The sequence below is a fragment of the Lagopus muta genome, chromosome 14, assembly GCF_023343835.1.
Source record: "Lagopus muta isolate bLagMut1 chromosome 14, bLagMut1 primary, whole genome shotgun sequence".
Lineage (NCBI taxonomy): Eukaryota > Metazoa > Chordata > Aves > Galliformes > Phasianidae > Lagopus > Lagopus muta.
Window position 1 is genome coordinate 14919080 of NC_064446.1, and position 24788 is coordinate 14943867.

Here is a 24788-nt window from a genome sequence, read left to right on the forward strand (position 1 = left end):
GCCACAACCAATATGTTAGATATCATCCCCATTAATGAAAGCAAAAGTATATAAGAGCAAAGTGAATAACTAAATCCAGTGGTAATCTCACTGAATGTTTTAGACACCTACAGTAGCTTAAAATCTAGACTTACCTCAGGGATGGGAAGACTTGAACAAGGCTGAAAATGAAAAGAGTGAGCATTACAATTCTGCATTGCTAGCATTCAGCGCGCAAACACATTTATGTTTAGTTTCATGATACTCTCAAATCCAGTGTACTCACAGTGGCAGCTGTCCCCCTACACGACCAACTTTCTCCAGTTTTGTTCTGAAAAAAATAGCAAGAGAGAAGTCAGTATTCATTATCACATGCTCTGCAAGCACAAATCTTTGCAGAATGAAGGTGCTCGGCAGCTACTTACAAGCAGACTCCTGGTATTGCGGATAATTTCGCTGACTTGGCAATTATGTGCTTGCACAGAGAGCAGCACACAAGAGAGGAGAATGTATGACAGCATGCTGGCATTCATGTGCAAGTCAGACTGATGGGTGACAGGAGAATAGGAGGCCACTCCTTTTAATGAAGTCTTCACAAAACTCCCATTCTCATGTGGAAAAACCCAATTATAAAACTGATACCAGGTGCCCACCTTTTTTTCCCACTAGCTTGGACAGCATTTTAGAAAAGTCAAACGTGGAATTGAGTCACCTACTGTTAGTGACTGTTCTTCAGTACCGTGGAAATTCACTAATGCTCCTCAGAAGTGATAAATTTGAACATAGTGATATCACACCCCAACAGGAAACAATGGTTAAAAATCTACGAAAGCATTTTTTTTCTCAGATGTGGCTTTGGCCTCTTGTATTTATGTAAATTGTGGTTCCATGAAAGCAAAGAAACAACAATGTTCCGCATTGCCAAAGTTCCTGAGAAAACAAATGGGCGGCCTGCAAGCTAGCTCTCCCCACAGTTCAAAGCAGTGTTATCCCAAAGGAAGCTGCTAATGCTGCAGGAATTTGTCAGCCAGACAGAGGAACCACTGGAGCTGTGCAGTGATGCCTGCAGAAGCTGGCATTCCAAATTTCAGCTGCTGCATCCGACAGCCCTCAGCAGGGTCCCACCTATGCACTGATGTGCTGCTTCCTTCCCTTTTCCTTTCAGCAGAAAGGACTAAATGTGAATACAGCCCTAGGTGACAGATTTGAGACTTTCAGACAGTCTTCAAATCCAGCTGAATGACTCCTAGAACTCTCTGCGGCCGCAGAAGTCTTCTTTTTCCAAGAGTGTATGGCAGCCCTTTGATTTTCTCTGTGGGTCAGGTTGTAAAACTTTCTTCCTATTACACCTCCAAGTTCTTCTCCAAAAGCCCCAGCCTTGAGCTGCTCAACTGGGCTGAAAGATGAGTGCCGCTTTCGCTGGAAAATATCCTGGAATGGGCAAAGAAAAAAAAGAAAAAGAAAGAAAGAAAGAGAGAAAAAAAATCAAAGAAGTTCCCATCTGCATGGCTCTCCCCAGCCCCGCTGCTCCCTGCCTCGCTTTGATGTTCAACCTTAGGTGACAGAGGGTGGAAAGTATATGTCCCACTTGGCAGCTCCAGCTTTCAGGAGGCTCTGGGGATCGCCTAGCAAAAGTCAGGGGCCCTCCCTTGGTGAGGTAAAGCTGGCAGCGCTTTACTTGTTGCACAGAAGTTTACTGCAGGATCAGAGGGTGTGCATGGGGTACTGCAAGGCACCAGGATGTTTGAGCAGGGCTAGGTTTTCCTTCAGGCTAGGTTTTCCTTCAGGCAATGGGCATGCTGCTCTCTGGTTCTTCGGCCAGTAAAACCCCATGGCAAGAACGAGACCAATCGGTTCAGTGCATAAATCTCCACGCAGAATCAACGCTGCATAACATTTCTGTGACCCTTGGTATCTCAGATGGCTGGGAACACTATTTTTCATCATTTCAAGGGCGGAATTCACAAGCATCTCTGATTCGGCCAAAGCTGCGCAAGGGATATGGGGAGAACAGGGTGGGGGGTCTCCTAACAGCCAAGCATTGCTACTGCTTCTTGGTTTTAAGAAAAACGCGTCCATTTGCAATCACATTTTTTTCCTGTAGAGGCTACATTTTGTCTTTGGAAGGATTTTACACAGCTGATACACTTAGCAGGGCCCACTGATGAGGTTCTTTGCCTGAGGAACAATATTGCAATACAGCTGCCATGCTCTGTAAGCGAAAATCATTGGTGTCGTACATGCTATGTAAGATACATAATTAAGACCTTTCCCTCCATCAGATGTAATTACATTTGCTAAACAGCCAACTGATAAGACAGCTTGTTCCTGGGCCCAGATCCCAGGAGGACAAGGCGTGTGTAAGCATGTGCTGCTGGGTCAACATGAGAACTTCAGGGGATGAGAGGAGACAGCTGGGATCCATCTCCTTGATACAGCAGAAGCTTAAGGACAAAATCTAGGAATTTCTCCATGCACACACATGCACTCTATGAAAAGACAAACAACAAACTCTATCCTAGCCAAACCCATGATACCTGGAAACTAATATTTGCTGCCACCCCAGCAGTAAAAGGACAAGGTTTGATATATATGATTTTCTATACATAACCTTCCATTTTTCATTATGCTTTGATACTTTAAAATTCTTCAGCTATGAATTTTAATGACTTTTCACATATATGCTGTCATTTGCATGTTAAATACAGTCAGCAGTTCGTCTTGGTGTCTGATCTCCCCCCGTTCCTATCCTTTAATTTCTCTTTAATAGATACAGAAAAAAAACATGGAGAGAAAATTCAGATTTTTTTTTACACAATAAATTAAAAAAAGAAAGCAAGAAAGCAGTAGCTACAATGCTAACTTCAAATAGCAGTAGGTAGGAAGGTGACTACTGAGCCCACTTCCCTGCGAAGAACCAGAGGAACCACAGACTGTAACCCTCAGATGGCCCACTGCCAAAAGGGAGAGCCACCACAGTTCAGTTCTGGCCTTTCCGAAGCTTTTCTTTTTCCCTTTGAAGCTTTCTGGCTGCAAAATTCAAATCAGATGAAGAACTGAGGTCAAAGGTATGTTAGCCCATAAAGACACCTCCTACATCACCACTGGGAAACCAGAGTGGAGAACTCGCCGTGGTCAGGCTGTGGAAGGTCAGATATCCAGATTTCACATGGGCTCCTTAAGGGGTACAGTGAATAAACAGAGCGTGGAGTGGAACACAGAGCTCCCTAACCTGAGGCAGTGCATCAGCTGATGGAGCCTGTGTCACAGTCACAGTTCTCCAGTGACACAACTGTAAGATTTCAGCCCCAATTTAGAGAACATGAGCATACAAAATTCTCCTGTGCTGGCTCCCTCTGGCTCCTTTGGAAATTCTCACCCAAACCTCTTGTTTATGCACAAATACTTTGGGATATATTTCCTTCTGATGCACCTCTTTTGAAGGTGGGTAGATTGACTGAAAACCCCACACAAATCTCCAATTTTGCATTGTTATTTTAGCTTGGCATGCACCAACCTTCAGACATTTTGAATTCCCCTGAGAGAATTTGTAGCCCACTGTAGTGTTTCCCAGAAACTCTGTGCAGGGGACATGGGGAGGAGTTGGGTTTGGGTTTTTTTTTATGTGAATAAAAGATTCCTTGTAAATGAAAAATGCTAAGATAACACATGAGCTTATTTTACACTTGCTGCGCACGCTGATCAAGACGTAAGATCTCGCAAAGACCACAAATGAAAAGATGCAATGAACAGTTTTATTTTCCAGAGACAAGCTCTTTTGGAGGTGGTTTTTTCCCCTTTCTTTTTGATAATGATGACATACGCTGTTGGAGAAAACAAAAGCTAAACTGGGGTCATTTCGATTCCCCAGTGAAAGTGCAAACCATGCTTTAGTAATACCAAGACTGCCTGTGACAAAAAGATGTAAAAGCCAGCTCAAGGGAGGCAGCAGCAGCTCCTGAGAGCCACACAGTCTGCTCTGGCCCAGCAGATGGGCCACGGGATATCCTCAGCACACACATTAGCTCCTGTGGGCAACAGAACCCCTATTCCTTAATTAATTTGAAACTGTTTAAATTAACTAACCAAAACAACTCATGATGCTTGGGAGCTTTCAGAGTGAGGAGCAAACATGCTAGGGCACACCCATGAGGGATGTTGAGAGCTGTAAACCATCCCTGTCTCATGCAATTCTACAGCCACCGGCACTTTCCAGGGCTTTCTAGCAAGGGAAGCCAAGCATCCTGTGCTGCAACAGCATTTACCAAGAGCTGAGGCATCTAAAAGCAGAAAGCCCAAAGAGCAGCATGCCAGCTGTGCTGGGTGTGGTGCTTACTGCAACTGCATCTCACAACCAGCAGCAAGCAGAGGAAAGCAGCAATGGTCAATGAACGTCGTCAGATCTCTGTATTTTAAAGTTTCAGCATTCTCATATCAGGACAGAGAAACATGGCAGAGCTCTCATATCGTAATCTCACTCACCCTTCCTTGCACATCCTGCAGCTGGGTTTTGCCTGGAGGAATGCAGAGCACAAGGCTTCACTTCATGCCTGTGTTAGAGCCCTCCACCAGCTCTACCTGCATTGCAGCTTGCTTTCCACACTGGAAGCACTGAAAATCCACCTGCAGACTGCTTGATGGAAAGGCAGTGATCACAGTTTAATAAAGAAGTCAGCACAGCTGTTGAGTCACACCTAGTTGCGTGAGTAAGGATAGGCTGGCCCTCTTCCACAGCAGTTGGCAGGATTTTCTATACTATGGGCAAAATATTTTACATTAAAATGTTTTGAAACAAGGGAGAACAGACCAGTGCAATCCATGAAGATGAGCTGTCCTGGTGCTCTTACAGCAGCAGCAGATGTGGCTGCAGGTGGGTGCCAGCCTCCAAGCACCAGGTGCTGGCAGCAGGACAGCCCCAGCTGCAAGCTTCTTGCTTCTTCAAACCACTCTTTTCATAATCCCAAATTATCCCTTGCTTTCTTTACAACTCAAGTGAAGCTTCATATTCTTTCCAGAGATTTGGTGCTTTGCCATTCTGTAGCCCTAATATTTCAGCTATGCTGTCAGGATTTCTTGTTTCATTCAGTGTCTTACATCTGTTATGAAAGCTCATACAGCACCTCTGAAGGCTCCTTAGAAGACACTTTCATTCTGCTGTTTTGTATGGCTCTTACAGGTTTGCTTGACTCTGGAGCTGTTGTGGAACACTCAGTTTAGCAAAACTCTTTTGGAAATCACTGTAACTGCTTAGATTTCCTCACTGCATGGTTTAATTCCCTCCAGATGCCACTAAAGGATGCAGACTTTCCATATGACTTATCTAAGTTAGTAGCAACCCATCAGTGTGTTCCTATAGGAAGATATATAGGAAGAAGATGGCTTTAGAGAAAGGAAGCAGTTCCTGTGCAGTCAATATTTAGCAGCTTGAACTTTTTCACACTCATCTCTTTGGATCTCAACATTTTTTTCCTGAATCCACATTTTACATTTCCTTCACAGGCACAAGAAAAGCACTGGCCTTATTGTCTTCCTAGAGCAGCAGAAAAATCTTTACCATACCAACCTCTACTACAAAAGATGACTTTAGCTAAAGCAAGTAGGTAGATTATAATATCTACTGTCCCCAGGAGCTGCAGGGACACAGAACCAGGGACACAAGGGGAGGTGGCCCTCTGCTTCCCCCTTCCTGAGCCTGGTCTCACCTCACACCCCACGGGCACCACAGGGCTGCTCCCAGCACCCATGAGCTTCCTGCAGCCCAGGGTTGGTGGCCAGAAAAATGGCCAATTCCAAATGCAAATTGGTTCCTGTTTGTTCATTAATAAAAAGGAGAGTGGAGGTAGGGAAGGGATCGGAAGGGATAAACTACTGTTACCTTTCTTTCCTATTGTTTTGAGTAGCATATGAACTGGGAAAAGCAGCTGAAGAGCCTGCACCTTGTTAAGTAATATGTGGTGTTGTAAGAGATGGAACACCACCAGCAACAAGAAAATGAAGCAATTACAGACTCGTTTAAAGCATGACAGGTCTGAGTATTCTTCTGTATTCCAGGCAAGAAAAGCTCAGAAATAGATATCTCTGGTTCTCCTCGTCTCCCTTCTCATTTTTTTTACCAAGTTCAGCACTTGACTGCTCTTGTGATAGCAACGTGGGGCTCTGGGAGGCTCTGTGCATGAGCTGCCAAGCAGAAGGACTGACCCTTCAGCCTGTGGGCTGGGGGACGTGCCACCAGTGCTGGCAGAAGAGCAGGTGCATAGCTGGTAATTCAGGGACAAATCCACCAAAACATGCAATTGGGACTCATACATGGGACGTGAAACAGCCAAAAGAATCCCTTAGAAATCCTGTTCTCTTTCAGTGGACGATATCAATATTATCTCTCAAAAAGAAAGCGTTTGAGGACGGCGTGCATCGGTCGGGCAGCAGTCTGGGGCTGAGCGGCCACGGGAAGAGATTGCCGAGCCCAAGCCGGTCCCTGAGTTGAACGAGAATGCCATCAAGTGGCCAAACGCAGTCGCTTCCTTCCCACTTTGCATTAAACGTTTCGTGCTTTCCTTTTAACACCAGCGCTTTCTTTCAGCTCCCGAGTGTTACCGCAGAGCTTTGCACGGGTAAATCCTGAGCACCCACCTCAACGGTGGTTTTGCTGGAGGAAGGATACCAGGAAAAATCGCCACTTGTTGCCAACACGGAATGCGCGCCAAGAGGCACTGAAAGCCTCAAACCTGGGCAGTGTCATACAGGTATGCAGCTCATTGCAAAGCTCATCAATTTAATTCATTCACAGTCTATTTAACATAATACAGGCAGATAACTGACAGTTTTCTTTGCATTGAAAATACAGTCCCTAAGCATTATCCCTGGAGACATAAGGCATTGCACATCTAAAACAAGTTCTATGCATATACATTAAAATAGGAAGCATTGACACATTAAATGTAGCCTGCAACAAATACTTAGGTGAAGGCTCATCAATTTTATATATATTGTTTATCAAAAGCAGTTATTTCTGTTCTTGCCAAGCTGAAAGGCATTGTGAGCCTCTTTGCCTACAAGGTCTGAGATGAAGCAATAGCAGCTGTTTCTCACACTTCTTCAGGCTGCTTTTGAGTGAAGCCACATGTGGGGCTGTAATTCAGGTCCCAGCAAAGAGGAGCCCACGCTGCTCCGGGTGGTCAGGGAGCCCATTTCCAAATACTGCTCCAGGCCTGAGATTGTAGGCAATTTCTGTTGAGGTCTTCAAGTACTGTGACCAGTTCCTCAAAGCATTGAGGGACAGGATCGTGCAAGCTGCTTATTCCTTCTTCTCTTATGGAGAGAATCTGGATGGCTGTTTTTATGAATATCTGCTGGGCTTTATCCACTGCTCCAGAGGGTGGGGGAAGCCATGCACTTCACAGAGGACAGCATTGTTCCAGACCATTCCTCCATGCTGCACGTCCCTTACGATCCTTCAGCTCTCCTGTTACTGCCACAAGAGTCCTCCTGGCCCAGCAGTTCTGCTTGGTCTTTTGGCATCAGAAGATCCGTGCTTAGGAAATAAAGAGTGGAGGTATTCACGAGCACAGAGAGAAATAATCACAATGTAAGAGGTCTTCAGATGAGCTGAAAGACTGAGGTAGACCAAAGAGAGACCTGGGTGCCCCACAGTCATCTCAGTGGGATTGCAGCAGAGTTGGAGATCTAAAGCTGGTCTTTGTATTTGAGAGAACATACCCTGGGACAGACTTTGCATAGTTCAGAGAGACTCTTCCTTCGGTGGTATCTGCTCAAGAGTGCAAAGCAAGGCAGTCATTAGGATTTGGCAGCTGGACTGTCCCATCAGATGCTCTATCAGGTACCCACGTGCCTCTAGCAGGCCCCTGGAGGGCTACACAGCAAAAGTCAGTTCAGTCAATAGGCAGCTGTCTGTATGAAGTGAGGTTAGTTTTATTACTTCCTGAAGAAAAAGAGCAGCTTAGAATCTGAATTTAATATCTTGATGTTTCCCAATTTATATCTTAGATAATAAAGTGAAAGTCATCTCTTTACAAGGTAATGGGTCACGCTGTGGTACAACTGGGGAATTCTGTGATGCAAAACAGGAGCAATCATTCATATGGGTACAGCCATATGCTTCTTTGATGCTGAAAGCAAGTTGGGATTCGATAGGAATCCAAACCTTCCTACACAAAACATACCCATGTACCCAAAGTGCTCATCCCTTCTCTTTCCAGAGCAGGAGATCCTCGTTCACAAAGAAGAAGAGCGTTATGCATGGCACCACGCAAAATGCATTCACTCAACTCATGTCACGTGGGGTCATTTTGGGTGTAACTCATCTGTGCAGGTAAGGAAAGTTGTTCTTTCAGCTCAGTGAGGAAAATGTCATTAGTGAAAAAGTGCAACGCACCATGGGAATTAGTAAAGTGCTCTAGACAACAGTGAGAGATTTAAAAATAAAATGGTCTTTGGATTTGGTTGAGCTGATGTAGGTTTGGAGCCCTTCAGGGCCCAAGGCCACGCAGGAGGGAAAGCAGATGCCATCACTGTGGGCTTTTGCAGTGCCAGGAGTCTTTGGTGAAACCAGCGAGCCCTCACCTCCCCCAGGCTGTTGGTTGGGCTCAGGAAAGGAGGACGCTGGTCAGGTCTTCTTGGCAATGCTTTAAAAATGAGAGTAAAGGAGGTTTATGAAATATGACATAAAATAGTAGACTGCCAAGTATAATGTGGAGTTTTTAGCTGGCAAAAAGTAGTCTGTAATGAGACATTTTTAATGCTGCTCCTATAATCAAGCCTGGGTTTGTGAATGAAAGTAAAACTGTGAGCTGATAGTCAAGACACTTTGGAAAGGCTTAGCTTCACATCTATGTGGATGGATCAAGGGAGGAAAGGATACTGTGCACAAACCAGTCAGAATGATATTTCACAACTTATACGATCATAGACAGTACTGTCCTTTCAGATTATCTTTTCTTGTTCACACCAATCAAGACAATCACAACAATCAGGATGGATTGCAACAACATGCCAGTAGATCTGGAATGAAACCAAAATCCCACTGATATGGATTTTGGCACTCCAAATCCCACAGACCCAAATTTGGAAGGTGTTTGACTATCCTGGTAGGTACCCATGTAAGTTACCTGACTTCCAGAGGATCTCTACCATTGCAATTCCATGTGATTAAAGGATTAGTTCTCTAATTTTAGGAAAAAACTAGAGGGTCTTTATGCGCTGACCTGGAAGTTAAGGATTGGTCTCAGTTTGGTCTCTTTTCATTGCTTTGAGGGAAAGTTCATAGCCAAGAAACATGGCTGAACTCGTTGGAAATCCTCGTACTGTATTGATCGTGATGCCCCTAAAAAAGACCTGTTGGGGATGGAGAAAGGTTAGAGTATAGGAATACACCAGCTGTTCCAAGAAGAAAACAGTGAACTAAGTCATGGTGGATTACTGAACCCAACCATGGTTTGCTCAGGAGATATTCTCCCACTTTGCTGACGTATGAACTGGAGAACTGAAAAGCAATGGTGAAACGGCTGGTTTGGCATCAGTCTGCTCTGTGTTCCTTGTAGACAGACTCCCTTCTGCATCTGCCAGCAAGAGCCAGCGGCCTCACACCACTGGTAGAGAGCAGAGCTCCTCCTAGCTCACTACAGCTCCTTCCTCCCATCGCATACACAAGCAATGGTGCAGACCCTATGGTACCATAAGAAAGCTGCTGCTTTTATATAACAAATGTTCAAGTTTCTGGAGTTGGGTCTATGAGTTTGGAAGATACTGGTCACTGGTCCAGTTTTAAATGTGGAGGTGCCCTGCCTGCACAGCTGGGTTGGAGCTTGATGATCATTGATGTCCCTCCAACCCAAGCCATTCTATAAAGACATTTGGGAACTGGAGAAGGAACAGCGTGTGAGCTGCCACCATTTAGGGGATTTGGAGTGAAGGAACAATTTGTCCTTCTCACAAAATCAACCCATTAACCACTGCGGCTAATCACTGCAGTCCAAACACCAGACAAGAGAATTAGCATCAGCAAGGCAAGCTCCCATCCAGGCCTCAGAGCTCCCATGTAAGACAGAATCTAAATGTGTTCAAGTTGTTCAGGATGGAGTTTGCAATGTGAAATTGGGCTGTTTGAATATCTGGGATATTGCCTGATTTTCCTGGGTTTTTTGGTCTGGAAAGACAAAATTTTCTGGAAGGAAATTCAAGTATTTCTAGTATCCATCAGGTAACATGAGAGAGCCAAGTTAAGTAATAATGAAGATTTATGAAGAAAAGCCCAGAGGGGTAAATTTTTTCTCATCAGAGCAAACACACCCAGCTACAGAGAAAGAAAAGTGCTACATGTACATTTCTGTGTGTGACTGAGAATGCTGCTCCTCAGTCCCAGCATGAAAACGTTCAGGCCTGGGTCTGCCATCTCCCGAAGCACAAAAGGATTTTTCTTACGATGGAAAGGTCACACCAATATTGCTCAGCCCTACTGCACGCCCTGTCCAGGAGCAACAGCAGCCAAACCACAAGCTGTACAGACCCCAGGCAAGAACACCAAGTGCTTGAATTAACTAATTATTCAGGCAGGACAGCGAGCATGGAGGTGAGGATGACCAAGCACACTCCTTAGCAGCTCTCCAGGTGTTGTGCTTTACAGCAATACGACTCCCTTCATGCAGCAGCCAAAACCAAACCAGGCTGCAAGCTCCTCTGACAGCTGGCGTAACGTAGAGGCACGCGGTCAAATGCTGAAATCCCACCCACTTGCAACTTTGTAGGTTAGTTTTCCTTTCTGCAACTGGTTACTCTTTCCTCAGCATGTGAAAACTAACACTTGGGAGCTCAGAGCCCACGCGACATTTTGATGACAGCTTAAATGCAGGTGGAATTCCATATCAGAAGACACCACTTCCCATAAGCGTGCATCGGTGGTGCAATGAAGCTGCAATCTCTGGTTCTCTGCCATTCACATCTAATTGAGACAAGGTTTGCAGACAGAACAAACAACTTTTATTACACTACTAGATAAAGTCAGAAAAAGAATGGTGTTTTTTGGCGCACAGCCCTTCTTCACATTGGAAGCTGAAGCAATTCTGATTTAAGAGTATTTTCCACCTCTAAATTACAAGAAGTCAAGTGATTTCCTCAGTTAAGGACCATGACAACAGTGCTGTTTTAATTTAGCACCACCAAGGACCATGACCCCTGGTCACCCATTTTTTCCCTATCTGCAATGCAGATTATTACTCTTACTATTATGATTTGGAAAGAATCCATGCTATAATTATCTACTGCCACTACTATAATTGAGAAGTAACTGGTTTTAGCTGTCTCTTAACCCTGCAGATGGCTTTATAACAGCCATTGTATTTCCCAGCTAACAAGCAGATGCCCGACACCCAGATTTTCCTTCAAACAATACTTACTTTTAGCCCTTCGTTCCGGTAGCTCTGCAAGATACAGTCAATAATCCCCTTGTACTTGTTTAGATAAACTCCATCAGCCTGGAGCCGACTTTTCACAACATCCATTGGAGTAGCAGTCGCCCAGGAAATGGCTCCTAGAAGAACACAGAAGCAAATCCTTTCTTTATCCCCATACACACACCTGGGCTTTGGCCACGACGTGGTATTTGAACAAATTCTCAGTACTGCCTTGGCTTCAGGCCAGCAAATGGGAGCACGCTGCCTCGCCTGCTGCACCATGATGGGGCTCTCAGGGCATTCACCCTGCTCAGGTGCAGAAACTGCATTTCTGGGAGCAAAGTTCCCTGTTGCAGAAAGAAGCACTGAGATTTGGGGGGGGGTTACACGGCTAATCAAACGCAGGCAGCCCAGCAGGCAGACAGGGACATGGTCTGGTGGAAGCAGAACACCCAAACTGCAAGGAGCTGCCATCTGGGACCATGTCAGGAAAGCTGAAGTCCTCAGACAATATTTTGAGTCGAGAATAAGAGGCTGTTTTCTTTCCAAGCAGCCAGGGTTAGGCTCCATACAGCTATCTCATCATTCCTGTATACAGAAAGCCTCAATTTAAACCAATTAGCCTGCAGTTAGATGGGACATTCTTGCCCCTCTAAAGGCTCAGTGGTGCTTCCAACAGAACAGAGCTGCTACGTGTCAGTCTTGCACACGGGCAGCAAATAGTCTCCAGTTGTTCCCACTTCCCCAGACACATCACGTTGTTCCCTTGCAGAGAGATGTCCCGGGTTATGAAATTTCTTTGCATGTGACTGCAATATATGGCACAGCTGGACTGACAAGAGCAAGTCTGGATCTACGTGAGTGTTGAGGCATACTAGAGAAGTTGTCCAGATGGGCCACGGCTCCGTTTATTTACAGTAAGAACAGATAAAGTGAGTTTTAATAATTACTTGACCTTAAGATTGATCTGCCTTTAGGGATCTGCAACTTAGAAACCACCAGGGAGTGGGTAGGGAGCATATGAGTGAACTTGCACACACGGGCATGTCAAGGTGCACACTGCAGCCATCCAGGCAGGTGTGCACAGGTGTTCCACCATGGCCTTGGGGGAGGAAAAAGTCATCAGCCTCATGTTCCCTCCTGACAGGCAGCCCCAAGCTAGCCCTGGATCCCAGCCCCAAGACACTCCAGTCCTTTTTTGGCCAATGTTGTGGGGCAAAAGGTGTTTTACCTGCAACACCCCCTGCAAGCCAGATGGAAGCAGGATTAGGGGAAATGCATCCGTCAGGGGTAATCCAACCACAGAAAAACGTGTAAGGGATGAAATACAGGCAGTACCCAGGAACATCCCTCAGCAGCATCGCTCCCATGCCTCGGTATATGCCTGTTATCCCTTCTTTCTGTAGGACTGTCCTAAAGCAGTGAATAGGGCCTTGATACACAGGAAAGCCATGAACTGTAGGCTTCAGTTTAACATTGGCTGGAAGAAAAAAAAAAAGAAAGAAAAAAAGGTATTTTTTTAAAGAAAGATACAACATTCCAATATAATAGCTATACCACTAGAGTTCCTTGCAAAAGCCTCCCAACACCCAACAGACAGAGATCACTACCATCATTGTTTTGGTTTTTTTTTGAGATCAATAGAAACCCTGGGAAAATAAGTTTTTAGAAAGAAGACTTAGGTCTAGTTTTAATAGATGGATACCTGAAGTTTGGATACTTCAATTTTTCTTAGATGCAATTCATGCAGCCCAACGCATATGTATTCAGTGGAACTTCCAAATGACTTGAAGGCTATGTGCCCAATTTTCATAGGATTCCACATCTGGTGCCAAAATGCCCCTCTGAAAGCCTCGACCTCTTCAGCATCTGACCCTTCCAATGCAGAGGAGTGAGATGCTTTTGGAAAAGCACTTGGTTGCTAAGCTGCAAGGAAGCTTTTAAAAATGGGCATCATGTTATTTTATCAAAGCAGCCACGGTGCTGTTGGTGGGCTCTCCAGGAGACCTGGCAGCTCTGGGCAATGGGAGCAGCCACAGAGGCAACATGGTTATAAAGGGAGACATATGGATAGAAGAGGGTGTCTGCTGTAATACTGGCAGACCTGGGAAGCCAGCCTAAGAGCCAGAAGCATCCCTGGGAAGTGCAGTTGGCCTCCCTGAGAGATACATCCTCAGATACCCCTCATTTGCACAGAAACAAGCATTTGTGGCAACAGGCTCGTTAGCTGGGAAGGTGAAAAACGGTCTGGAAAAAAGAGAAAAACCATCCTGAGGAAGAAAGGTTTGACCACAGGTATCAGTGCTGCCCACTGCAATTCTCACACAGCCCTGTATGTGGTAGCAGTGGCCACGGAAGGTAAATCTACGCCAGGATTCCAAATACACAGAAGACCTGCAGAGCAAGGAAGAAGGAAAGCTTGCCTTCCTACCTGTGCTGTATGTCTGCGTCTGCGTCTGCATTTGCAGCCTGATCTTCACCAGGTCAACAGGCGTGCCGATGCCGACGGAGATGAACCCGGCCACTGTGCTGGCAAGAGCCACATCCACCAGTGCCGGTGCATGGGATGCATCCCCATGCCTCAACTGGCCCAGCAGCCTCTGTGTGTTGCTGAAGACACCGAACACCACTGAGCTGTAAACAGCAATGCTGGCCAGAGGGAAGGACATGCCTTTGAAGAAGCCAGCCACCTAGATGAGAAGGGAGCAGGAAGTATAAGGGCAGCTTAGCACAGCTTGCAGCCCAAAATGCCACCAGCTTTTCCAGCATAGCCAAACTAATGCAGATGTTATACCCATGTGGAAATGTGAGCAGTGCCATTCATCACATCTGCCCCCTGCAGAGAACTGACAGCAGGAGGAGGCTGCAGTCTCTCCTCCTTCATCTGGCATTAGATGGAAGCACACCAGCTTTGCAGGTCTTCATATAACCATTGGTATCAACGCTGATTTTGTATAATTGCTTCATGTATTTATTTACTTGTCATTCTGCATTCCCTACCAACACGTTTCCAGCAAGATAAAGTACTTACAGACTCATTTCTGTACACAGTAAGAACGCAGTTGAGTGTATTTCCATATCCCTGTCCGGCTTGCAAACGAGTCTGCAAAACACATTCACAAAAAGCAGTTAAAACTCCATGCTTCCAGCTGGGTGAAAGCTTGTGCTGTGTAAACAACACGTACTTTGCTTTGAGAGTGCATCCTCTCTTAGCTGTAAAGAAAACAGAGCAATAAAACAAGATATATGTGCATCCACTCCCCTTGAACTTTGCCAGAAGCTGGGCTCAGCAGAGGCCTGACGCTTCCTGCAACATCTGGAAACAATGACTATCAAATCTCCAGCCCATAGCAGCCACCCCAGCCCAGCACAGCACACACAGCAAGGCACCGGTGTGCAGCACCTTGTCTGCAAGCCTGTGATTTATGGGGAAGTTTGGGTGCAACATGATGTGACACTCAGCAAAGGTTGGGGTGCACTGATGGAAGAGAGCTCATTTGGGAGATTCCCAGGGTGCTGCTTGTAAGACACAGAAATACTAATCAGGGCCAAATTAATGGAGCTCCATCTCAGAAATTCTTTATGCTCCTCTCAAAAGTACATCCTTATATCATTTCCAATGAAGATATTTTGTTTCTGGGAAGCAATAGCTATATGCTTTCCAAAACATGCCTACAACAGCTGTGAGAAATGACACGTCTGTATCATTCAACATCCCTCTCCCTTCTCGCATATACATAAACACACACACATTTAGCTCCTTTTGCTCAAGCTGCTCACAAGTTTGCAATAAAATAACCCTTACAGTAGACGATGCATTTTGGGGCTCAGAAGTGCGTGAGGAAATGGAAAGCCTATTCTGTTGCTTCAGCCATTAAACCTTTGCACACAGATCAGAGATTTTTCCTGCAGGATGACACTTGCAAGAGCCTTATGTGTATGTTTAAAGCCCAGAAGAACTCATGTGTGGAAAGCAGGGTGATTGAACTTGACCAAACACTTGGTTCTGAGCCAAATGGGCACAGTCCAAGCCTGCATGCAGGCCCAGGTTCCCATTTTACCACTATGGGCTTGTTTCTGTTTTATTTTTCTTCTTTTACACAGTAACCAGGTATTTAGAGGTTCAAGTTAATACATTTCTTGAATAACCAAGGACAACTGAGTGTCCTGACAAGGTGCTCTGTGGCCCTGGATAAGCCATGAGCACCTGGCACCAACACCTTGCTGGCACCTCTAAGTCAGCTGATAACAGCACATGTGTTCCTTAGGAAAATGCACTTTTCTATTACATTTTAATGAGCACACAAAGAAACCCAGAAATAGAACTAAAGTCCCATGGAAATGAATGCAAAGTGGAGGTTGAAAAGTGAGTAAAGGTGAAATCACTCAAGGCTTTGCAAAGCTGGGGGAAAAAAATGGTGTTGGCTCTTCACCTCCCATCCCCTACATTTGGAAAGACAGCAATTCTGCCTGCTTAGTATTCCCAAGCCACATCCAAGCCAAGCACAGCAGGGGCAGCCTGACACTTGCATTTACAGGCATGAAGGATGGGCTCTTGGCACCCACAAATGCAGTGCAGTGCTATGGAATCCACCATCAGCTGGTGCCAAACTCCCCCCAGGCTGGCAGTGAAGACCTCAAGCCTGAGATGGGGATGCCAGCATGGGAGCAGAGCAATGAGAGAGCCCAGAGGTGCCTGGCACACTGTAAGAAGGAGAAATGAAAAAGACAGACATCCTCCATCCTCCTCCATGGCTCTGCATGACAGTAAGCTTGGTTAGGGAAGGTGGTGGTAATGTCTGCATGGAGTTGTCTGCACCATGGGGCTGGTGAACCATCTAGCCAATGTTTTCTTTCTCTCTCAATCCTTCCCTCTGAGGAATATTTTCCTTGCAGGAATAGAGAATGCTACCTGTCATAGCCTGGGATCCCATTTTCAGCATTCTGCTCTCACAGCTGGGAAAACATGTAGAAATGTGCCCAGAACTAAACAAACACAGCACTCTCACTGCCCCTTGAATGCTTTTTTAGGTGGCAAAGTTCAACAGAACATTAGCAGAACTGCTCTGTAAACTCGTCATGATGTAAGGCCAGCTTTACTTTTCAGTATTAATCTCCACCTGAGGAACTTACATGTATAGGGCAGCCCTCCATGCCACTCCAAAACTGGAGAGGAAAAACACTCAGGTCTATGACAGCCTTTCTACCCAGCCTAAGTTCTGCCTTGCAGTGAAGGAAAAAGTGAAGGTCTTTGCAGCACTACCCCAAAGGAGGCCACCTCCCCACCCAGGGCATTTGGAGTGGTGATGTGAGAGCAAGGATCAGTGCTCTACCTTGACAGTGTCCAAGGGATGGCCCACAACCACGCTGGCAGCTCCTGGAGATGGAAACAGAGAATTAGGCAAAGTGCTGAAGAACTTTATGTGCTGGAATAGGAAGCAATGGGCTTAGAGGGGAGGAGGAGAGATTTCCAAGAGAAATCCCACCCTGGGCTGAGCCACATTGCCCCTTCTGAGGGGCCAGACAGCACTTACACCTCTTCACCAGAACATCCTCCTGCACTCATCACCTGTACAGCTCAAAGGAGCAACCCAGAGGAGATGCTGTGTTTCTACACCCTGTCCATGAGCTACCTCCATTTCCTTTGCATCTGTGTCAACTGCAAAGCTCCAGTACAGTGAGGGTCAGGTTGGAGGTGGGGAAATACTTCCTGGTTCCTACAGCAACGCACAAAAGCCCACTGCTAACGGGGACTATATTTCCCCTTCTTTGCTGCTTTACTGAGAGCAGCTTCTAGGGGTACTCATGAGGGATGACTCAAATATAGAGGACCTTGCTCTGCACCAGTCTCTGGAGTCTCATCAGCCACATTCCCTGTGGTTTCCTTAGGAGAAACTACCTCACCCCCTGACACCACCCTGCCCATCTCCCCACACCACTTGCTCCCAAAGCCTCTGCAGCAGGACAGACCACTGCTTGCTTTCCCCTTGCTCCTACAGGGTGAGTGATCCACAAACCATGGCCAGGTGTGGGATTCCGTGCCTCCCACACAATTGGCAGTGTGTTTGTGTAGATGGTGGTTAATGCATGCTGCCTCCACACCTGCAGGTCTCAGTGCAAACCCACATCCCCTTCGCTGGGTTTACATCAGTCCTTTAGAGACCTTGGGAAATTTCTCACCTGTAAGGCAGTCAGACTGAAAAGAGCACAACACCCTTGGTCAACACATTATGACTTCACTCAGAATGCAACACTAAAACATCCCCCCTGTCCCATACCTCGACGTGAGACCAGCTTCAGCCCAGTGCTGTACATGAAGACTCACATGGGATATTAGGAAAAGCCATCATCTCCAAAAGAGCAGTGATGCAGTGGCACAGGCTGCCCAGGGAGGTGGGGGATTCACCATTCCTGGGAGCGTTCTAGAATGGGAGAGATTTGGCACCTGGGGACACGGGCAGTGGGCATGGTGGGATGGGTTGGGTTACTTTTGGGGATCTTAGAGGTCTTCTCCAACCTGAATGACTCTATGACTCTAAGACTGGCTGCTGCCACAGTCAGGATGGCAGCTCAGTGTTGGTGGCTGTTCACCTGTGATGTCCTGCCCTGTGCTCAGGGTATACAGCTATAGTACAAGACCAGCACACAGCCTTCTGGCAGAGACTCTGGTTTTATTAGATTCCCCCATTAACCCAGCGTGGCTCCTCAGGATCTGTGAGCCACCTCACCCCTCTGTCCTGAGCCTGGCGTCAGCACAAGGTTGCAAATTGCTGTGAGCGCTGCACTCAGCCCCACGCCCTGCCCGTCCCCACATGCTTTGCCACCTGTCACACTCAGCAGGAACGCGCAGTTCGGAACTCTCCGACACAGAACAGCGCGAGCGTCCCGGCAGCCCTTTGCCTTTCCTTTCCTTTCTCTTATCTCTATTCCTGACGGCTGCAATCAGCATTTTTCTTTTTTGCAAACCGGGTCATTGCCCCTTCCCTCCCCGCTGCCTATTTGCTGCACCTGGAGCGCGGGGGCACCGAGGGGAACTCGCTCTCCGGGGGTGTGCGCGGCTATGGAGTGCGGGTTGGCTGCAACGGACCCGGCCGAGCACCGGCTGCTGCCCCCGGACCGGAGCCCACGGGGTGAGGGGAGACGTGGAGGCGGCACCGGTGTCCCAACGTCCCACCTGCGGGCGAGCAGAGCGGTGTGCAGTGCAGCGAGATGCTGCCGCCGCTGCTTGAACTTCATTACTGCACTCCCAAAGAACAAGTTAGTGGGCAAAAAGCACCCCCCACCCCCTCAACATCCCTGGCCCGACGCACAGCTCCTACACGCCACGTCTGATTACCGCCCCCCGTCCCCCCCTTCCGCGCACACTCCTGCTCGCCCCCAGCCCCGCAGCACTCACCGCCCACCCAGCCGGCGGCGAAGTCCTGGAGCTGGAGGCTGCCCATGCCGAGCCGCTGCCGAGGGGGGCTCGGGGGGGTCCCGGCGGGGCCGCAGCGGACGGCTCGGAGCGGAGCCCGGCGGCGGTGACATCACGGCCGGGGCTTAAAGGCGCAGCGCGGCCGCCCCACCCCGGGCCCGTCCCGTCGGGAGCGGCCGCTCCGGTGCCGCTGTCAGTGCCGGGAGAGGTGGGGCCGGGCTGCGGTCAGATCTAGCGCTCTCCTTTTCACGGCGGAGCTGTTAGTGCCGGGAGCTGGAAAAAGCAGAATCGCTCCTTCTCTAAACAGACAGGAGGGGACGGGGTTTTCTTGATGAAGAGTAAAACCAAGGATTGTTCTATAAATTCCCAAATTAATGGAGTTCAGTGGTGGAGAGCATCTCTCGCTGATTTTCTGTCCCTCTGCTTCACTAAAATCTCACAGCTGCCTTTTCAGGAGATGCACCCCCTTCTCTATTTTGAGAAACTGAAGAATCTCTCTCTCTATCCCCTTCCTTCTCCACAGCATTCACAATTTCCTTACATCCAGAGATTCCAGAGCCCAGTTCTGTTATTTTCCCCTCTCTAGTTTAGCTCAGCCTCCCCCAACACCTCTCTGAGCAGCACAACAGAACCACAGGAGGAACACATCAGGTTTCAGCGTTCTGATCTCGAACCCTTTCTTGATCATTCCCAACATAACTGACTGATACTGAAGACTGAACTCTCCTTCCTGAATGAAAGACTTCGAGCCTGGCTATTTCACCTCCAGTGTCAGTGAGATCTCATGCCTTATGCTCAAATAACATCCATATGCTCAACAGCACTTTTGCCATCCCTTCGCTCCTTAACCAGATCATTTATATCCTTGCGCTCTCCCCCTTTCTTTGACTGCAGGGAGAATGACTTTGTGAAAGATGCTTTGGTTCTTCCCCATGCTATGTACACATCCATCTCACCTGTGATTTAGGACAGCCCAAAGTGCTTTTTGTGCTGCAGGGATCAGATTGTCACAGATAGCAGCTCTTTGGATCGGTCCTGGATGCTTTCTGCAAAGAATGACATCAGTTTCAGCACATTGCCTTCCTGGAATACTGCACTGTTTGTGTCAAAAAATGTTGTCTGCATATTCTGGAAGGTATACAGGCAGGTAGTTCATAAACAAGAACCAAACACCAAAATACTGCCTTCAAATACAAATTCTTAAGTACGTCAGTGAAATGGTTAATACATGAATTTGCCTTGGAGAAATCATCCTTCTCCACAGAAGGATAGATAACAATTCAAGCTGACTTTACAGCAATGTCCCCTTCTATACGTGCACACTGGAAACCCAATCCACGGGTTGGCTGAAGGGAGCTTTTGTCTACAAATTGCCTGTAGGGATTTGATATCAGGTGTGAGGTTATCAGCTCTGATCATCTACACCCAAAACCTGAGATCTATCAATGTGCAGAGCACCGTGTGCCCCCCATGCAGGGGCTGCTCCCCAACCACCAACAGCAGCTCCGGGGGCTGTGGGCCATGTAAATATCATGACGACACAGGTAGACTCATCAGCTGTTTGTTTCTACAGATGAATTTGCTTTCTTCCTTTGAGATGGGATTCCATATTTGCAGTGATACAGGATATTGTCCTCCTTTTCCACGCATATTTTCTCACAAAGCCAGAGCTGGCTGACTGAGCTAATTATTCAAGATCGCAGCAGCATTAATCATTAATCGCAACAATTCCCTGTAACTCCAAGCAATGCGTTCTGAATGTGGCGTGGAAACATCTGCTATCTCAGGCAGAACACTGGAGATGATCTTTGTGCAGTGCTTAACCGAAAGCAAATGTTACAGGGGCTTCACTGTAACTCTCCAAGCTTGGAAGAGCAGGGTGGGATGGATGCAGGCAGCAAACAGCAACGGTCTGGAGGCTGTTCCTCCAAACAGACTCAGCAGCCTGCAGGGCATTTGTAGCTTTTGCACTCTTTGCAGTACCCAAAAAAAACAACAAAGCAGCCCCAAAATGTACACAGTCACTTGTGCACAAGCTAGAAGTGCTTTATACTCACCCATTAAAATGAAGTACAACCCTGGGCACTGGGCAGCTGCATATTTGTCCTCAAAGACATTGCAGGCTGCAGCCAAGCAGTGAGGGGAACAGTTCATTGCTGCCCACAACCAGGCAGCACCAGGATCTGTGCACACAGCTCACAGCTGCCAGATGCTCTGCTCATGCTGACAGCACTGTCATATGGAGAATTGCAAAGGGATACAGATTTTTTGCTGCTCTGAATCCCAGCCTGGCTCTGCAGCCGCTCACAGGAACACAGGTTGGAAGGGGATGAGTGTGGTTTTGGATTAGGGATGAGGAATCTTCTGCCTCCAGCCAAGAGGGGAAGCAGGGAGGTTGGGTTATCATGGATGTCACTGTTCCTTCTTCCTCCCCAACCACAAAACCACTGCTTTGCGCAGCACTGCATTCCTTTGCCCAAGTGATCTGCTTCCCACAACAGGTGCCAATGCTCGAGATAAAAGCAAGGAATCCCCCACACCTCAGATGCAGTTCCTAGAGATAAGCAGTTGTGTAACTTGCAATCACTCCACGCATAACCACTCATGGGAAATCAAAAGCAACTCAGCAGAGAGAACGCTAGAGATAAAAAGGGATTACACATTTCTTGCCCAATCGTAAAGGATTTCTGGACTATGATGAATTTCACTGGAACTACTGCTGATCCAACAGGACGTTGCCTATTAACCTTTTAATGACATATAGTGGCTTAAACTGCGGGCAAGATAGAAGTAAAACAACATGAAACTGTTCAGCGGTCATCAGGGACTGACGGCAGATTCATGAGCAGATCTGAAAGCAATGCCTGCAGACCCCCAGGGCAAAGAGTGATAAGGGGACAGCTTCATGGTCTGCATCTGCCAGACACATCCAGGCAGCAGGAAGACAGGTCAGGGGGCACATAGCAGACATAGCTCTCCTGTCCAGGAGATACTGACCAAGCTCATTTCTGTGGGAATGTGAGCAGAAGATGAATTAGGGACTGCAAAGACCAGAAGCAGGCATGGAGTCTCTGCTATCAACAGCTGCAAAGCTTTTCCCTGCCCTTGATCTCAGCACATCTTGCTAAATATATATTTTCCCAGGGGGAATTAGGCAACGCAGGGAAGCCTTCAGTCTTTTCATCACCTGTTTGCTTATTCTACTCTCTAGTGGAAGTCTCTGACAAATGCCTGGAGGAGCTGGTGTCCGTAAGATGTGTCTTAGACCAACAGGATACTGCAGCCATGGATGAGACTGAAAAAGCAGGAAGTTCCCTTGGCAGAGGCAGGCATGCTGTGGGTGTACTGCTAATGAGCTTAAATGGAACACTTTGCTCAAGGGCATTCTCAAGTTCCAGAGCTCTGACTGTTGCACCAACAGGCGCCTGCTCAGCCTCTACCATGCTTCATAGAGGGCCATTCCACCAGCACCACTCTTACAGCAGCTCTATTAAGGCAGAACAGAGTGCTGCCAGAGGAGAGGTTAAGAGAGGGGTCAATGTTCAATCAGCACAGACCTCAGTAACGTGGGCTGTACAGCAACGTGAGGTCATGGGGAAGTGACCATCCGGCTCTCCTGGAAATGGTGCCGCCCATGAGCTGCTCTCCTACATGTTGGATCACCTGTGCTCTCACAGAGAGAACTGGGGCACAGACAAAAGAGAACTGGGAAGACAGGAGCCACAACAGGGCTGGCTGGGGAGAGGGATCTTCTCACCATTTTGGACAGGGTTTGTCCATGCAAACTTTTCACTTCCCTTCTGCAGCTGTCAGTGCTTGAGCTGCTGATCTCAGCTACCTCTGCAATCTGAGTCATCCCTGCAGTGCAGCCCACCTGATCCATGTACCTGCCCTAGGGTGAGCATTGACTGTGACCAAACAGGAAACTACTTTCACACGTACACACCTGCACTACAGAGATACGCATTTAGGTCAGTTCCCATCCTTGGCTTCCAAGCCTTGTGTTGTGCCAGCCATCAGATGAAGACCTAGCAGGCAGGATGAGTTCCAGCTTGATGAGATCACCTTCCTCCTGCTCCTGTACAGATGTGGTACTTGGCACATGCTACAGCAGTGCACAACACAGCTTCTGTGCAGACCCCACTGGCAATTGAAAATGAGAATAAAGCAGTCTTTTCTGCTGATGAAAGTTGGATGTCCAACTCTTTGGAAAAGTTCATGGCTGCTTGGAGTTTGGCTTACATAAATGGCCTTGAAATTCTCAATAGTTGTAATCATTTAGTCCTCAAATTTAGTTTAATTTTGTGTGTGTGCTTTGTCTCCAGCTAAATATAGCTTCCTCCACGTTCACCCCTCCAAGCATCCTTCCACCCTTCTGCTTCTATTATGCTCTTCTAGGAAAGGGATTCTGTTATGCTGCCAAGCCCCGCTGGGCCGGGGTAGTGGAGCATCATCTGGGAAAGAGGAACAGGCTAATTTCAAGAGGTGAACACTGCCATCTGCGAGGCAACATCTCTGCCATCAATAATGCCAAGAAGAACAGCAAACAAAGTTAAACTGAGGTCTTCCAAGTTGCAAACAGCAATCAGAGGGCCTGAAAGCTGCTGGAAAATTTACGTGAGAGAAGCAAACACCGCGTCTTTGTGGGCAACAGTTTGACTAAGCAAGCACAGTGAGATGGTTTCTTATTTATGTTAATGGAAAAGCAGCCTTTGTTCATGCTCAGTCCCACTCATTCCATGCTCACAGTGTCCTATTTAAGCTCTATTAATCCACTGCAGAGACTATAGGAAGAATTTGCCTTCGTCCTCACTGGAGGGACTCACAGCATCACTGTCAGTGAAAACAAAACCACAAGATAACAGCATAGAAGGGCTCAGAGGAAAAAACATTGAGAGAAAACTGGAAGATTCAAAGCTGAGCATTATCTCTGTGGAGAAATGCTGGTGGTTGTGCCCTTGTCTCACTCTGATTTATGGGAGGTACTTTAAACATATGCATACTCAACAGCAAGATTAAGACACAACCAGTCAAGTGTTAGCCTGAGCAGTTCACAACAAACCCCAGTTGCTCAGGGAGGTGGGGAAGGGGAGACAGGCAATAGAAGAGAGATAGGAAATAAAAGGAAGGAGTCTTTGTAGAAAGCAAGAGACACAGTCATCACCATGGGTCCAACATGGTTCATAGTGCATCCATTGATACCAAGAACTCATCTGGACAGGAATTTACCTCTCACCAACCTCTTTATGACAGTTACGTGACCTTATCAGTCAGGAATACTGCAAAGTCCCCCAGTGAAACATGGAATAAAGCTGCACTGTTAGTTGGGCTGGATGCCTGCTTATTCATTTAGGGTCCATAATCTATGAAAGAAGAGAACTCCCACGGACTCCAACACCTCTGTGCAGCTCCCTCCTCTCATCCCAGCTGGTGCTCAATGTGTGGCTATGTGAGAGCTGCTCACCTCTGCTGCCTGGATATCCAAGGAAAGCGATGCGCTGCAGCACAGGGCCAGGCCTCCTGCTGAGCTGCAGCAAAGCTGAGCTACAACTGTTACATGATAACTTAATTTAAAAAAAAATTTAAAAGGAGAAAAAATTACATAAAAAAAAACTCCTAGCTCAGACTGGATCAGCATTAGGAGCATACAGCTTTGCCCAGTGGCTATTTATAGCTGCTGCATTGCTAGCTAATTACCAACTGCAATCAGTGCCTGATCCACAACTTTCCTCCAATCACTGAGGGAGCAGCAGCAGCTGTTCATTGCAATGCATCCCCTACCAGCAAGGAGAGCTGTTTTGTTACCTGAGGAAGGCAGGTCTGCAGGAGAGACTTTACCCAGAGCAGCAGCTGGTGACCTGGTAATATTTGGGCAGACAGTGCCACCAAAAGGATGTAGATCAAATTTAAAAAAAGACTTTTTCGATGCTTTCCAAGCTGTTGCTACAACAACTTTCCTCCCCAGGTCTTTGCTTTGTTCCCCATCAGCT

At 47.1% G+C, this 24788-nt stretch overlaps 1 protein-coding gene across 2 annotated transcripts; it reads right to left on the bottom strand.

Annotated features, from left to right (window-relative positions):
• Positions 1-1297: 1297 nt before the first annotated feature.
• SLC25A48 (solute carrier family 25 member 48) lies at positions 1298-24400 on the bottom strand. Of its 2 annotated transcripts, XR_007379823.1 has the most exons (11): positions 24263-24400; positions 19755-19844; positions 18781-19097; positions 16718-16761; positions 14416-14487; positions 13816-14074; positions 12616-12864; positions 11388-11521; positions 9201-9330; positions 4462-8621; positions 1298-1410 (listed from the first exon to the last, which is right to left on the bottom strand). XR_007379823.1 is itself a non-coding variant. In XM_048960675.1 (10 exons), exons 3-9 carry the CDS (start codon positions 18824-18826, stop codon positions 9208-9210), a joined length of 927 nt encoding a protein of 308 aa, XP_048816632.1. In that variant the 5' UTR covers positions 18827-19097; positions 19755-19844; positions 24263-24400; the 3' UTR covers positions 3367-8621; positions 9201-9207. The 2 variants fall into 2 exon arrangements, 1 of the variants encoding a protein (XP_048816632.1); XM_048960675.1 differs by lacking the exon at positions 1298-1410 and having other exon boundaries at positions 3367-8621.
• Positions 24401-24788: the final 388 nt, after the last annotated feature.